At 23.1% G+C, this 18,024-nt stretch overlaps 1 protein-coding gene across 1 annotated transcript; it reads right to left on the bottom strand.

Annotated features, from left to right (window-relative positions):
- Positions 1-212: 212 nt before the first annotated feature.
- LOC113555117 (zinc finger protein 2-like) lies at positions 213-15,797 on the bottom strand. The gene is made up of 11 exons (XM_026959452.1): positions 15,767-15,797; positions 14,012-14,179; positions 13,080-13,205; positions 11,845-11,943; positions 10,017-10,133; positions 6,282-6,440; positions 5,135-5,275; positions 3,127-3,296; positions 607-814; positions 483-536; positions 213-373 (listed from the first exon to the last, which is right to left on the bottom strand). Exons 1-11 carry the CDS (start codon positions 15,795-15,797, stop codon positions 213-215), a joined length of 1,434 nt encoding a protein of 477 aa, XP_026815253.1.
- Positions 15,798-18,024: the final 2,227 nt, after the last annotated feature.

The raw sequence follows: 18,024 nt of genomic DNA, 5'->3' as shown, positions 1-18,024 counted from the left end.
TATTTAAAAAATATTTTCAACATTTTATGTGGATATAAAAAATAACACATAATATATAAGATATTTTTATATAGATACAGTGTACACATTTTAATATAATATCTATATATTAAAATGAACTCTTAAAGTAATTCTTTTTTTTACATAATTAGATTTTTTTCATAACTTCACTAGTTTCCCAGATTCTGTCGATTAAAATCGACGAATTAATGTCAATCGTCATTTATAGAAGCTAATTTTCGCTTTTCCACGGACATGAATATAAACGCTTCTAAATTCTCATAAGTTAGAGTATTTCGTAATCGATTTTTTATGAATTTTAGTGTTGAAAATGACCTCTCACATGCTATTTGTGTTACCGGTAGTGTTAAAACTTAAAAGATAATTATAAGTCAAAGATAAATTTGTATATGCATTACTATACAAATTGTATTTGACTAATAACTTTAAACAACAACAGGCACAATTTTTGCATGTTTTACAGGTCATATTTAATCCGGCAGTTTCTTCAATTTCTTGATATTCATCTTCTGAATCTAAATTTTCAAAATTATATTCGTATTCAACTGTTTTTTTTAAGTTATCCCAATTATTACCAAACCTTACTAATTCTTCTCTTAATTTTTGATGGGATTCTTCCAAAATTATCATTGATTGTAAATCGGATTAAATTTTTAGAGAGAGCTTTCAAGGCTATTTTTGATAAACCGTGTTTAAAACTATTGAAATTGACTGGGCATAGAAGCAATAAATCCATGTATAATGGACTATTGTTCACAAATCTTGAGTTCATACTTTCAACTCTATCCATCATCTGATTATGAATTTCCACAGTATATAGATCACTTCATAATAATTTTATAATGTTATCGATTAATATAATACTTAAAATCACACGAGCTGATAAGGTAATATCTATTTATGCATTATATTTATTATATTTTTTCGTATACTATATATTTTTAATTTATAAAATATTATCAGGCCATTTATTTTAATCTATTATTGTAACGGGCCACCGGGATTTGTACCGGTGTCCCGCCAGGCCAGCCCACCCTTGCAAATATGAGACAATTGCATCTTCAATTAAAACGACATTAGAAAATAGAATATTTCAAATTGTATATATTTTTAATGCGTATTAAAAGATAAATTAAATAAAAATAATTTTCAGTTTGGCGCCCTTTCCATGCTCTCGCCCTAGGCAGTCGCCCAGGTCGCCCATAGCTTTTGTCAGCCCTGGGTGGGAGTAAAAAAGTAATTACTATTTTAATACCAACTATAATATTACATGTTTATAATTTATGTAATTAAATGAAATTAACGCAAGAATATTTGTTTGATGTTTTGAGAAGGATTCACATTGTAAATATATATGATGTCTCCGATCTGACAAACATATAAGAATGTGCCTCCTGTATTCTGTTCCAACTGTTCCAAGTTCCAGATATCAAATTACAAAAGTATAAAAATGTTTTCATAAATGTAGACTGACAACTATATTTCTACTGAACTTTAACTTACACTGAATCCGAAACCGATGTCAACAGGCGATCCTGTCTGAATTTATCAGTGAGGTTTTAGTCACCATTCACCAATCCAAAATTGGTAGGTGAACCATCTAATCGGTATGAATATTCTCTTTTGAAACAAAGACTAGCCTTAAATATCTAGGTACCAAAATAGCTGGGAACAAAAAATTAAGTACTTTTCTGTATACAATGTCATATTCTTACCCCTTTTATTACAATATTGGTCAGTTGCGCCATCGTCCAAATGGTTTTGAAAATCATAACACTTGCTGTCATTGTGGCAGCGCCACGGCATAAGCGTCAACATGGGCCAATTACAATATTAACTTTAAATATTTTTAAAAATAATACACTTGTAAGGAAATTTTATAATATTATTGCTTAAAAATAGTTATTTTTTAAAATGTATAATTTCGTATTTTCTGAATAACGGGTTGCAGTTATACATAGCCAACATTATTATTGTAGGTACTTATTTTATTATGATTATTTAAGCTTTTATAGGTAAAAGGTATAAACACAATGTAATTATATAACAATCTATTACATTTTTTTATTTTCTATTATTACAAACATTAATAAAAAATATAAAAATTATAGTATTTAAATTTTTAGTACCTATTTTAATCAATGTAAAAATGTTAATATAAAGACTGTTGTTGCTTGTAAATATTTAATATTCATAATTTAATGTTATGAGTCAATATTAAATGTCTTTTCAATGATCGTCTGTATTTGTACGATTTTCCGCATAATTCGGGGCAAAAATATGTTGTTCCTATTGATTCTGTAACACGATAAACGTATTGATTTTCCGGTATTGAAAAACTTAGTAATAAATAAAAAATAAAAAAAAATAAAATAACATACAGATTGCAGATAAATACGTTCTTAATAGCTAGGCGAAGAACTAAGCTAAGCTCATCAAGTTTTCTATCAAATGGACATGCATTATTGGTTATAAGGTTATAACCATTATTTAGCAGAAATACCCGTAAATTCTTAAATTCGTAACTCAAAGAGCGCATAGGCCATAGGTATAAGGTATAATACGGTTGATTAAAATCTTATAAATTAATGTATACAGAGGTTAAATAAAAAAAAATACCTATAAACATATTTGGCAAGTTTCTTATATTTATTATTGTTCCATTAAAAATAACATCACTTTCAATGCTTATTTAATAGTTAATACAGACTAATTATTACAAATTATTAAATATAGGACATACGAGATTAACGCAAGAATACTCGAAGAATCGATATTGTGTATGACATGTGTTGTTTCTCAAATTGTTGATCGATATTAGCTTATATAAAAATGTATATTAATATTTCATTGAATTCTTACTAAGAAATATTAAAAATAAGAAAATTTAATGTTATATATTTATTTTATTTTATTATACTTCAGTAAGTATTTTTAATTGTTTGTAAATACAGTCTCATGAGTCCCATATATTATGCTGAAGGTTCTTAATGTTATCATAGTTTGCCGTTGTAAGTATCCAAGTGGGTACTATTAAACGAAAGTTCAAATGTAATAAAAATATTGTTACAAAGAATATAAGAATTAATTATGTTTTTGAATCACATGTTTTTTCATTGATTCTTTTAATGCAAATTTCCTGTGGCAAATCCAACATTCAAATGTTGGTTCTACTCCACATTTAAATTTAAGGTGTCTCCCGACTGATCTTTTTATTTTGTATGATTTTCCGCAATTATTAGGGCAAAAATATCTTAATTGTTTAGTGTCCGAATCTGAAAAAAAATTTTAAAAACATTTTTATTCTTTCATACTGAATTATATAAGATGTTTTTAATAACTAAATTTAAAATTTCATCATATAATGTTTTATAAATTATGACCAAATTTAGTCCAGGGTAAGCAGAACTTATGCCATTTGTTTCATAATTTTAATTCCATTTAAAGATGTCAGGTCTTCTGCGTAAGTATCTTACATTTTACAAATTTATAGCAAAGTCAATTTTATATTGTTTAAGCTTTAATATTAGGATAAACGAACTTATTATCAAACTTAAAGTTAAAAACATTATCTGTGATTAAATTGTTTAGCGAGTTATGAGCATAATCAATTTTAATATTTAACATTCAAATAACTTGATTGAAAATTGAAATATCCTAAAAAAATGTGCAACAGAGATAATGTTCTTAATTTTAAAATTGAAAATAGATTATTATATAAAATTGCCCACAAAAACAACATAAAATTATTACATTCAGTATCTAGTTCTTGGACACACTTAAGATATTAAGTTTACACAAATTAATTTAACTGAATTTCAAACATTTAATACACATTATAATCGTATTTTAATTAAAAAATATAAGCCTAAACGACATCCCATTGTATGAACAACACAGGGCCCTAACCTGCAATGGTTTGATAAAAACAGTATATCTAATAAAAATGCTGTTGATATGGTATTATAACTCAACCTATTCTAAATTCACATGTTAAATTTAACTATAAACAACAAAATACAAAGATTTTCAAATATTCACAGACATTTTAATACAAATATATGATAATAAATATGAGTCAAAGGAAAAAAAGCACATAAATATAAAATTCTACAAATTTTTAATTAAAAAAATATACATAAATGCACGAAATATAAATACAAATTTTTTTTTAATTTTAACAAAAATTATCATTTATTGTAAATAAAAATGTATTAATCTCAATACTTAACAAAAGAATACATATCGTTATCTCAACAGAAGATGCTATGGGTATTATTTAAATAATAAATAAACTTAGATTAATTTAATATTTATAAATTTTAACATATTATATTAACTGTAATCAAATGTATATAACAAATATAATACCCAAATATTGTTCTATAGACTATAGTTCTATACAATATTAAATTCAATATGTCTACCAATAGGAGCTTTTAATTTTGTATAATCTTCCACAGTAGTTGGGACACCAATATGTTAATCTCTCTATACATAAAAAATTGTCTTTAATAACATATTTTTACAATTATTCTAGTATTATAATATTTGCATTTCAATAAAACAGTTTGTGTACAATATACATTACAATATAATATGGGCACGTCCAATAATTCACATATAAGTTTATGAGATGTTTGGTATATTTATTAATTTTTAAAAATAAACATTAATTACTGATATATTTTTTAATAAATATTGTTAGTCGAATACATTATATTATATGTCTAGATACAATAAACATTTTAATACATACATACTTTAGTCTACAGTTCAAAATTATTTTTTCTGAATAAGTTTATATCACTAAGAATATCTCTATTAGGTATTTAAAAAGTATTGAATCAGTAAATATAATTGCTTTTTAAAAAAACAAAATTATAGATATATAAAATATAAATATTTTTATAATAAAATCTAGATTGGTTAGCGAACAATCTTGGGGCAAAACCTATTATAGTTAGATAAAAAAATTTACTTAATAAATTATCCTGCATTATTTAACTAAAGTCCAAAATTATTTTTCATGTATTTGCAATTATTTTGTGAACACATATTACATGATTTTTCAAGTGGTCTTTTCTTCCAAATGTTCGATAACAAATATTACATATAAATCGTTTGTAACCACATTCATGTTTCAAGTGATGCACTAATCTGGGTTTATGTGAATATCTTCGGCAACAATTTGGACATGTAAACTTATATGAAATGGACAGATTTGATTGTCTTCTGTATTCAGATAGGAGACCTAAATTTTAAACAATTAATTAAAAATGTATACATAACAATAATATACTACATAATGATAATAGTGCGCTGACCGTGTTCATAATGCATTGGAAAGCTAATATTATAGTTATTGATATGATATTATGATAAAAAGGAAGTTACCTATATACGTATGCTGTATGTGTATAAGTATATGTTTAAATTATATCTATTCTGTGTACATGATGTGCTGGTGATAAAAGATAAATTACCTTTTAAAAATAACAGGCTTAAAACAATTATTGATATATATATATACATGAGCAACCTTTGAACAATTTAAAAATATAGGTAATAATTAGGATTATAATAATAAATTGTAATAAGGATATTAACAATTTCAGAAAGAAGAATCTTATATGTTATAACTGATATAATCTTACATCTACTAATAATGTTGTTTATTTCATTGAATGGTTAACATTAAATAATTGAGTATGATATCCAATAGATTTTAATCTATTTAACACCATACGAATATATAATAATTATCATTATTATATTATATGAAAAAGAATAACATTATTCTACAATTATTTCATTACTCCAATCAAGGTGTAAAAATAAAATGAAACAAAATAACAATACAATAATATTAAAATCAAGTGTATTCTGTAAGTAGCTAGGTTAAAGAAAAGAGTATAGAATGATATATTCAATAATTTATTAGATCATAAATAAATGGAACATTATCCAAGAAAAATTGATACTTAATAAAACACAATAGGAAATATTAATGAAAATAAACATAACATATTACATATTAAGTAATTTTCACATATAAATTAGTATATTTATTTACTTAAAATAATATACATTTGAAAAATGAATTAGTTTAGATTTTTGGGGGTTATTAATATACTTATAGGTAGTTAGGATTACATAAAATTATGTATATAATAAAAATATGATAGAATTTATAATTATCAATCATATTGTATCACACAAATAACTATGAATGATACCAAGATGACTTTTTAAAGTACCCTTTTGGCTAAATTTCTTATTGCATAACCAACATTCAAATTGCTTGCGACCACCACATTCATAATTCACATGATTGAAGTAACTACCTTTGGACTTGTAGATTTTGTTACATGATTTATTTGGGCATGTGTAATTGCTAGTTTTTTTTGATTTAGATCCTAAAAAAATATATTGGAATTAATAAAAATAAATATATTTGTTTACTTAAATATATTAATAGTAGGTAATTATAAATAAAAAGCTGGTATGATAATTTAAAATGATTTTCTATTCACAATTTTTATGTAATGTTAAATAAAATATATATACACCACACAGAGATATAAAAGTGAAAAGAAATATGATTGAAAATAATATATTAATATATTTTATTATACAGGGATATGCATGTATAGTGAAAGAAATAAATTATTTTATTATTTATTCTTAAAATATTAAATATTTATATTCATTGCGAATACATAAAAATAATTACACTTATATTATAAGCATATGCATTTTTAACTTAAACACATAACAGCAGTACAAGGGATTGGAAGAAAAGAATATAAATCAGGTATAATGACAATATTATTAATACTTATATTTAGACAATACCACATCAGAAATAAACAATTCGTAAATTAAAAACCAATCACAATAATGATTATTTAAAAATAAAATAAAAACATGAACAGCAAACTATGGCCCACAATACAATATTAATTTTTACCGGTTTACCTATTCACCCTACATGCTACGTCTATCAAAATGAGACAAATTCGACATAGTATCATTTTTTTAAGCTGTTTATAAAAAAAAAAATTATTTAAATATAATAAAACAAAATTATTTATTCTAAAGTGGGTAGAGTGTAGACGTTATTTTATTGTCTCCTTTGATGCTTTGCCTCTTCTTATCAGTAATAAAATACTTAGAACTTAAAATATGTATCAGATATTCTAGTTTATACAATTCAGGTGATATGAAAAATAAGATTAAAATATAATTGTAATATTAGAAACCTATAAATATTTTTGTTTCTCAACGTAATATGTATTTAATTTTATTTAATTTCATCCAATAACTTTATGGATTATAGCTAAATGATTTTTCAAAGTGACTTTTTGTGCAAAATTTTTATAACATATATGACATTGAAATCGTCTTTGTCCTCCACATTCAAATTTTAGATGATTATTTAAGCTTGTCTTCAATTTATATACACGATTGCATGATATAGTCGGACAATTATAATATTGAATCGTTTCTGGAAAAAAATATTTACAGTGGGTTTGTTATTTTATTACTTTATAAATATATATTATTTTTATAAACAAATTAAACTTTGTCTATGCATCTAAACTGTTTAATATACATACTATATAATTATAAAAAAAAGCAGAATACTGAAAATAAATAATAATATATAGGGCTCAGAAATTGATGCATTTTGCATTTTTTTTTTAGAACTTTTTAGACAATGCTCTCCTGGCCACAAATGTGTTTTATTAGCATGTGAATCTGAACAACTAATTTTCATTTTGCATTTTTTTGTGTTTATTACTATTTAAGTCATTTTTTGAAATTTTTATGTCATTTTCCCACATTTTTAGTCATTTTTACTGATTTTACATTAGTTTACTTCTTATCATTATGCCGCTAACTTACTTAGAACTTTGAAATTACCACAGACTAAGATTAGTGCTTATCCGATTTTATCACACCGATTACAGTTGTTGTTGTCGTGTTGTAGTGAATATTATTATATCTTAATTTTATTAATTTTTTGTAATATTTTGTAAATGCTAAAAAATTTTTATTTAATTTTTAACGACATTTTTGGTAATTTTTATGTCATATTTTGAGTAATTTGTAAGCTTTAATAAATGTATATAGAATTTTATAGTAAAATAAAGTACAATATTAAAAAAAATATATTTTTATTAATTTAAAATAAATTTTTGTATTTTTTAAAGGTTATTTTTTGTCATTTTTATGTCATATTTGCATTTTTTTAATTGTTTTTAAGGTTATCAACTTCCGAGCCCTAATAATATATCTAATTACGTAAATAACTCACATATAAATTATTATTATTTTTCTTTTTTTTTTCAAAATATTTATACCTACTTAGAATAATTTTTTCTGTTCTATAAACAAATGGATTATTAATAAATAAAATTTCATAGATTGATTTTATTTGCAGAAATTATAGATAAAAATTAAGCAAATATTATATGAATATAGTAAATATATTATTAACATCTTTAATCTGAATATATCACTTTCATAATATTATTTTATTATACAGTTGATGGTAATAGTTTTAGTTTACAGTATAAAAATTATAGTTATTTGATTTGGATATTAACCCTTTTTAAATTGTATTCAATAAATATAATTTTAAAATACAATAGTACCTGTATGGCTGTATTGTACCTAGACATACAATTATAAATATTTATATAGAGTAACTTAACAGTAATATTATGCTTATGATTTAAAATAGATATTAGATATTATAGTTTATACTTTAAGATTAAAATAATATAATCATAATGTTGGAAACATAAAAATATTTTTGTTTTCTGACATAATATGTATTTAATTAAATGCAATAAATTTATGAATCATAGCTAAATGAGATTTCCAAGTGACTTTTTGTGCAAAATTTTTATAACATAAATGACATTGAAATTGTCTTTGTCCTCCACATTCAAATTTTAGATGTTTATTTAAGCTCTTCTTATATTTGTAAACACGGTTGCATGATATGGAGGGACAATGATAAAATTGATTCACTCCTGAAAAAAAAAAAGAATTATATTAATACTTATACAGTACTTTATTTTATAACTTTTTAAATAGTCACTATTAGTAGGGTACAGTATGCTATAATAAATGTTTTTAAGATATACAAAATATTAAAATTAATAAATCAAAGCACAGTAAAATGATTTTATACTAGTTATAGTAACTTGAGATGAATCACTTTGATTTAAATACTTATTTAATACTTAACAATTGGGACTCTTTTTAATAATTATAACTTAATTAAAATAACAATAAAAAAAATAATACACAGTAATTGGTACTCTTATAAAAGAATTAGTTTGATCAATTAGCACTTACATTTTTATTAAATTAAATTAAATATTACATATTTATATAGAAATTTTATGAAATAAATAATAATTTCTAACCTTAAACTTAATCAATTTTTAATTCACAATGTCAAACTTTAAGTAGTATTATTCATAATATAGACGCTAGATTTTCCATAAAGCACAAATTAGTGGTTACACATTGTTACATATATAAATCAGTAAATTATCAGCTGATTTAAAATTAATCAGTTCAACACAACTATAGCACTATATATCTTCTTATAATATTACGTTTTTATTTTTTTATTATTATTATACTATTTTTTTTTTAGACATTATGATCCAGTACAATTATATATATTAATATATTATAATTTAATTTTATCAAAATCTTAAGATTTTATTCTAAAAATAAACTAATAAAAAATGTATATGATTTTTACAGTATTGCACATACATTGATAATATTGAGTTAAATATACTAAAAAATAATATCTTTAGTTATATATATATATATATATATATATATAAATTACACTTATATATTAATTTACTTAATAAGACATTTATGTATAGTAGCTGCATGTCCTTGCATAGCTGATTTTTGTTTAAAAGCCTTTGAACAGCATGGACAATTGAATTTACGCAAATCTCCACATTCATATTTCACATGTCGGTTTAAAGTGTTAGAAAATTTATAACTTTTACCACAATTGTTAGGACAAAAGAAACGAGTTTTCTTTAATTGATCATAATCATACCCTGAAAACCAAATTTGAATTAAACTTAAATTAAATATTTATAATATATAGATTTTCAATGTTTTGAATAGTATTTACTAATGTACAATATCACAATTTTAACCTAACCTATATTATTTGTAATTGTATTTGCATTATTAGAAATCATTTAAACATCTAATTATCCTAATATAGAAAAATCTAATTTAACAGACATTTCTTTCAAATTTCAATGGGCAAAATAATTAAGTCCTGAAAAAAAGATATTTTAATGTATTTAAACTCATCTATAACAGATAGTAATATTTCTACTCAATATTTTGATATCAGAAAACAGTCTTAGTTCAAATTTAAATATATTTATATAAAAATATTCAAAATTTGTCATAATATGTCAGCCACAACAATATATTATTATCACATTTCAACTATTTTTAGTTAATAGTGCTGATAACATTATTGCATATTTAGATATTCTAATACCTAATAGTAAATGAATGGTGTTTTACTATTATGTTTTAATATTATATTCTAAACACGAACATATATAATTTTTATTAATATGACACTATCGAAGACCTGGCAAACGATTACCACTTTGCCTCCCTGGCCGATCCTAAAATTTTAAAACTGCTACTTAAATTTGTAATTATAATTATGAAAGGTAGTAAGTAAAGTATAAACAATTTGATTGAATAAATTCAAATAAATTTAATACTTAAATTAACTGAGTAATTTCTCATATCAGTTTAATTAATCTTGTATACTCATATATTGTTACAGAAATATTTAAATTTAAAAACCTTAATCTCACAAAATTAAAGTTAAAGTTACGTCTTTTTTAACTGTAAATTTGTCCACTACTTGATTACTTTAAATGCAATCCTTTAGAGTTTAGATTGATTGATAATATAGCTAATCCATCTATACTTTTTAAAGATAACATTGTATTAGTCAATTTTTAAAGCAGTTTTTGTCATTTGTCAATATTTTGCAATACTTCAGTAATGATGAATAGCTCTAGAAAAAAAATTCAAAAATAAGCCATTGGGTAAAGTAAGTTTAATATATATATTTTTTTGAATGTGGTACAGTAATAATGTATGAGCAAATTGAGACCAGTTTATGTTAGTACAATAGATAAATAAATTAATTAACTGTGAGTCCAATAAGCTAAACTACTATGTAAAAGAACAAAAATTAATTAATTACAGTAGCTTTTGTTTTAATTCAATTTTATCATATATATTTTTAAGAATAATTTCAAAGTAAAATCGCTTATTATAAACAATATAAATGATAATATTTTTGAAGGTTTGACACAGGTAGCAGTTTTATATTTTATTATTACTTGATTTTATATTTAAAATTAAACATAAAACAATTGTAAATTTAAATTAATATTAATTACTTTTTTGGACAAATTAATGTTTTATTATTCTCTATAATTTTTAAAATAGGTGATTTAACTCAAAACTAAAAAAAAATTAATTTACATGATTACATTTTGTCTTTGATGTGCGTAGACTAGAGAAAAATCAACAGTATGTTAACCTCTTTTTAAATATAATGATTTTAAATTATAGTGTTTTATACTCAACTATATTTAAAACAAAAAAAAAAATTTAATAAAAATTAAAATATAACTTGATGTATTAATGCTAAGTGTGACTTCAGATTAGTATTCTGTGAAAATTTTCTACTGCACAGTTCACAAGAAAATGTTCTTTTACCGCCACATTCATAAAATATATGCCGCTTAAGAGTGTACTTATTCTTGTACGATTTACCACATTCATTTGGACATTTAAATCTTTGACCAGCATAAAAATCTGCAAAGAATAGATTAGTGTTTTTAGTGTTTAAATTATTAACCCACATTTAAATTAATTATAATATATATCATACTTAATAATAGACTAAATACAAAAAATCAAGTATTATATTATAATAAGTATTGATAAATTGGGTTCAGATTTTGAAGCAATAAAAAAAATAAAAAGCACTGGATGTGAATAATACAACAAAACAAAAAGACATTTATAAGGAGAAAAATAATGCAAAATTTAATTTGTAAAAAATTGATATGGAACAATTTTTTTCATAATATATTATAATTTGCTTTCAAATCCAAACCCTAGTAATAAAAAACAAATATATAACTAATTAACAAATTAACTTATTAAAACAATTTAATTTTTTAATAATTTGCTTTAAATAATAGTAAAATAATCAAAGAAAACACTGATAAATGCAATAATAAATATTGGCAATTAAGTTTCATCTTATCTTTAAAACATATTCAATAACAAAATTATGTTTAATTTTTAAAGTTATACCTCTATGACAATATGCAATTAAGTTTATTTTTAATAAATAAATAATATCACTGACACTTACAAAATTTTAAAATGTAACTATGTAACAATCTCAAAATGTTTCTTAAATACCCTATCTGAAGATAAAATATTATGTACATATTATAAACAAACAATCTATACTCTACTTAATAATTAAAATATAATTAGTTAATCTAAATAAATAAATAAGAAATGGTAAAATATAACAGTCGATTAGTCATAGTAAATTAACGATAAACTTAAAATTATTTATAATTTTAACAGTATAATATATGTAAGTAATATTATAATATTATATTTTTAAATCAGCACCATAAATCTTAAGTGCGGTTTTTTATAAATTAAAATAGGATTTTGAATCTAAAACTATACAAATCTATACATGAATATTATTCATTTCCAAAGTATCAAGTTATAAATACATTTAGGAAGATTTATTTATATTCATAATTTTATAAATCTCTATAATATATAATAATTTTTTAATATTTTTATAAAAAATTGTTTTAGTGTATCAAATACTTAAACATATTCAATGATTTTATGAATTAAAAGAACGTGTCTTTTCATGTTCGTTTTTACTGTAAAACGTCTTGGACAATATATACATTTAAACTGAGGATCAATACCACATTCATATGTTATGTGTCTCTTTAAACTTGATTTACGTTTTTTTCCTGTATAATATCGACCACAATTGTTCTGACAGTATAGAGGATCTGGTAACACATGTTCTGAAAATATAAACGATAAATTAGATATAAAATACAAACTTAAGATATATTTCAAATTTTAAGCAAATACATACATACATACATACAAACATATTCATTTGTAAGACAATTTATGAAAATAGTTACAAAAATAATAAAATACATTTTTTGTAAATATTGTGATATATTACTGAATACTGATATAATATTATAGAATATAGCAAGCAAACACAATGCTAAAATACTATAAGACTATACTAAAGGTTTATCAGAATTTGCTTTACATTTCATTGAATATCTGAATTATTTATTAGTCTCTTAACTATTTCATTATGAACAAGAATAGAATAACAGTTTATTTAATCTAATCCAATCAATTTATCAGTATCTTTATTTTATTATTTATGTCTAAACATTGAAAAATGTATATAATGCTGCAGCATTTTTAGACAAATATCAACATTTAGAAAAGTAAAACTTAAAATGTAACATTAAAAAAATGGTAAAACTCTATCAATTTAATAATTTTGATACCAGATTATATTTATAATAAGAAACAATTTTCTAAAAAATAATCATATGAAACTACATTTTATAGAAAATATATGTTAATATTGTGTACATTTTTTAGACTTTTTTTTTAAAGCAACAGCACTATTTAATACAACCTTATATAAGGCCAAAAAGTGCATTACTTAAAAATTAAAACATACTTATATATTTGTTGAGAATCTCAGTTTATACTGAAATATAGATTTAATATTAACTCTTATTAATCTTATTAATCTTATTAATAAAGTGAATGTTTAATGCATGTCTTTTCATACTGCCCTTATCAGTAAATGGTTTTAGACACACAGGGCACTTAAATTGAGGATCAACTCCGCATTCATAAATGAGATGTCTTCTGAGACTAGATTTTCGAAATTTGCCTCTGTATGATCTGCCACACATATTTGGACATTCAGTTGGATCTAATGAAAAATCTATGAATTCTGAAAAAAAAAAATATTGTGTTCTTAAAAGTTTCAATAAAATAAATGTTTCAAATATGCTTAACAATAAAAGAATTATTTTTGCATTACATAATTAGAAATAAAGCATGCTCATTCTCATTTTTTCTTTAATAATAAATTGATTCAAATTTAATTTAGGAATCCTTAAGTTAACTTAAGAACTATATTTTCAAGTATACTTTTACACCAGTAAAGGAATACCTATTCTGTAGCAAAACCAACTTATTTTAAATGATAATTATATTTTATTCCAATATGTTGTTTAGCAGATGATATTTTTGAAATGTTGATACAAATATTAATTTAAACATTTTAAACCCAAATGAGTAGCTACTGAAATACTAACTATAAACAATTGATGCATATTATGAATTATGATAAATACGAGGATAAATATAAGATGCAAATAAAAAAAAAATACATAAAAATAGACATCATATAATAACAATAATTAGTCAATAGGCTAACATAGGTAGGCTCCTTAAATAATATACTTGTGTTAGCTATTGAATAATTATTAAAGTTGGTGGAAGAAATTAAAGTTTGTAATAAATAATAAGATGCTATTAATACATTTGACAACAAGAAGTGGCCTTAATATTATCACAGGTTTGTTCATTGGTTCTTGAAGTTAATTTTTTATTAAGTATACATTACTTACTTGTGAAGTATAATAGGGAAATTCGAAAAAGTCATATGTAAATGAAAGCCGAATAGTAAGTATAATTGTTACAATTGATTTAGCTTTAAAATATCATACATTGCTATAAATTTAAATTTGTTGTACATTTGAATATTAAAATAATTATTTTATTATGCTACATTATTACTTATAAGTCGTAAAGCAGAATTCTGATTTAGACGTTAAGTGTGTTTACGAACAAAATCGTATTATTTTCGAAGCGTACTATAATTGCTATGATTACAGTGGTGTATTGGTAAATAATATATTTACGGGTAACCTCACTAATAAAATGTGTATATTAAACCTAAAAAAAATTTTCTCGCTCAGCTCCAATTTTTTTAAGTTAACCCCTTATGTCTTGTATGTTTATAACTTCTAAAATTATAATCTTTAATTGCGTACAACCATATTTAATGACTACATGAATTAGTGGCGTATATAGGTTTTTATTTCGGAGGGGGTCGATTATATATTTGGATTATTTTGGGGGAAAGAAGGGAGGAGACACACTATATATTTATAATTGTGTTTTTCATTTCGGGGGGGGGGGGGTCTCGCCCCTTCCATAAATACGTCACTGACGCGAATTACATCCAAACGTAAAAAAATTATTTTACTTCCATTTTATACAGACTTAGGACTGTCAATAGCAAATTATGACTATCGGTAGGTTAAAAATATCGATTTTTGTTGTTGTAATGCAATAAAAAGTAAGTAAAATGAAAATATTTTACGTTTAAATCATGAGAGTGTAATATAATATTTTAAAATAAAAAAGTTAAAAATATAAAATTAAAAAACTGGTAAATACTTGAGTGGAAAACCTAACCTTTTTTTTTTATTCTTGAATAAGCCAACTGTTTGAATTTTCCTCCACCAACTTTGACATGAATGAAATCTGTATTCTTTCATTTCGAACCAATAGCCACACAATTAATAATGATAAGTGAATTGCTTTTTCAAAATCGCAAATATTATTTTATATGAAAAATTGATATTATTTTTTAGAAATTCAGATTTGAGATACGTAAATGCTTTAGTATAAGTAACTCGGCAGTAAAAAACTATGTAAGCAATTTTGGTCAACTTTTAAAAGTTTCATCCACAAATTTTGAATCAACTTTATTAGACATTTTAAAAAAGGGATGCAGTTCGTGTATCCCACTTATCAAATGCTTTTATTTCGAGACGCAATTCATGTGTAACCGTAGGAACTTACGATTACCCAGTGGGACTGAATGTTGAATGTTAGGTATTGAGTTGGTCACTATTATGGGTATTAAATTTAAGCGAAAATGGTCTGGCATCCTATAATATCACAAACTATATTTCATGATATTACAACCAATCGAAATATGAATATTACGATAGTACTACAATATTGACCATTACAGCAATAACGATGTTGTAAATTATATTACATAATTTGTATGATATACATAATGCGTTGCTTTAACTGCTTTAAGAGATAATTCTAAGAACCACATTTATAGATCTAAAAACGGGAGTCCATATTCGGGCACATCAAATGTTTATATACATCATCAAAATTCAGAGGATTTAATTATCGATGATTTTTTTAAATTACATGAAAACAACTTTTTGTGACTAATTACATACCTATTTATATAGTAATAATAATACAATTTTCTCATAATAACTTTTTCTTTAAATACATTTTTATAAATTATTTATCAGTATTTTTTCTCTTTAATAATATTTTAATTAATATGCTTTCGTTTTTACATAAATTGATATTTAATAGAATTATATAATTTGTATAAACGGTATTTTTTTTTTTTTAAATCATACATAATACTATAAAATAGATATTGCATTTAAATTTACAAATATATAAATAATGTGTATGAGTATTTTTTAGAGATCTCTTATAATAACAATGACCTAAAAAGAGCAAAAATTAGGGTACATCGTTTACGAGTCCGTTTTCTTTTCCGTAATACGATTAATTATAAATACGATATACTATTTACATTTTTTTTAAAAGATTCTTTAACCTTAAAATAGTTTTTTTATGCGCTAAAAGTTTTTGTATATCAGTTCATAGGAAAATATTAATGTTGTTGAATCGCCGAGAAACCTTATCTAATTGGAGCTATACACTCTCACTAAAAATATGTAAAAACATAAAATCCGATCTCTACTTATAATCAATGATTATCAAACCAGAATTAGGCCGGCGAGCGATCAGTACAATCTTAGTAGGCCTTTCAAAATATGAGCCGGTTATGAGTGTTTGTTTGTAATTTTATTTTTTAGTGATCATGATAAACTATACTACAAATACTCAAAGAAAACATAATTTGATTGAAGTTCTAGCTAAAATTATAAGGGTTAAAAATCTTAAAACTTGATAGACTCGATATCTTGCCTATCTATCTAACGCTGATGGTAATATAATTGCAATGATACTAGTAATAGTCGTACTTATACTTATTATTACTCGTATACACATCGTTCCTTCTACCTTATTAAATATTATTTCAGACTATTTAGCGTTTTTTATCAATTTAAAAAGCTGTAATACATGACAATATTGATAATACTTAAAATATTAAATATATGGTTTATCATATATTTATCAATTTGTATTTATAGTCCTCGCCTATAGGTCCTATCTCCACCCCTGTGTAATACGTAGTATGTACGACTGCATCCGAATTGCAGGTTCCCGATATTTTATAGTAGCTGGGTAGGCGGCATACATCGGAATTGTTTCCTGAAAAAAACTTTCGAAAAACGCGTAGTATAATATAATCTAATAATAATAGCAAGTTCAACAGTTGCTTCTATTCTGCACTTTCAATAATTTTTAGATTCATGCATGTATTAAAAGAAGTCCAGATTGAAACGTATGTAAAATTGTGAAGTACATAAAAATAGAAATGGACAAATATAAAAAATAATGAAATAAATAGATTACCTATATGGTTTATAAAAAATGTTTGTTATACATTTTTATCTGAATAATATACAATACTTACGAAAAAAAATAAATAGACAAATAAAAAGATATTATGTTAATTATTATTTATTTTATATTTTTAATTTAAAAAAAAAAAAACATTATTATTATACACTATCCACCATGATAAAAAAAAAATGTAAAATGTGAAAA

The sequence above is a fragment of the Rhopalosiphum maidis genome, chromosome 2 (assembly GCF_003676215.2).
Source record: "Rhopalosiphum maidis isolate BTI-1 chromosome 2, ASM367621v3, whole genome shotgun sequence".
Classification (NCBI taxonomy): domain Eukaryota; kingdom Metazoa; phylum Arthropoda; class Insecta; order Hemiptera; family Aphididae; genus Rhopalosiphum; species Rhopalosiphum maidis.
The sequence above is the reverse complement of the archived record's forward strand: the minus strand, read 5'-3'. Positions and strand labels throughout refer to the sequence as shown.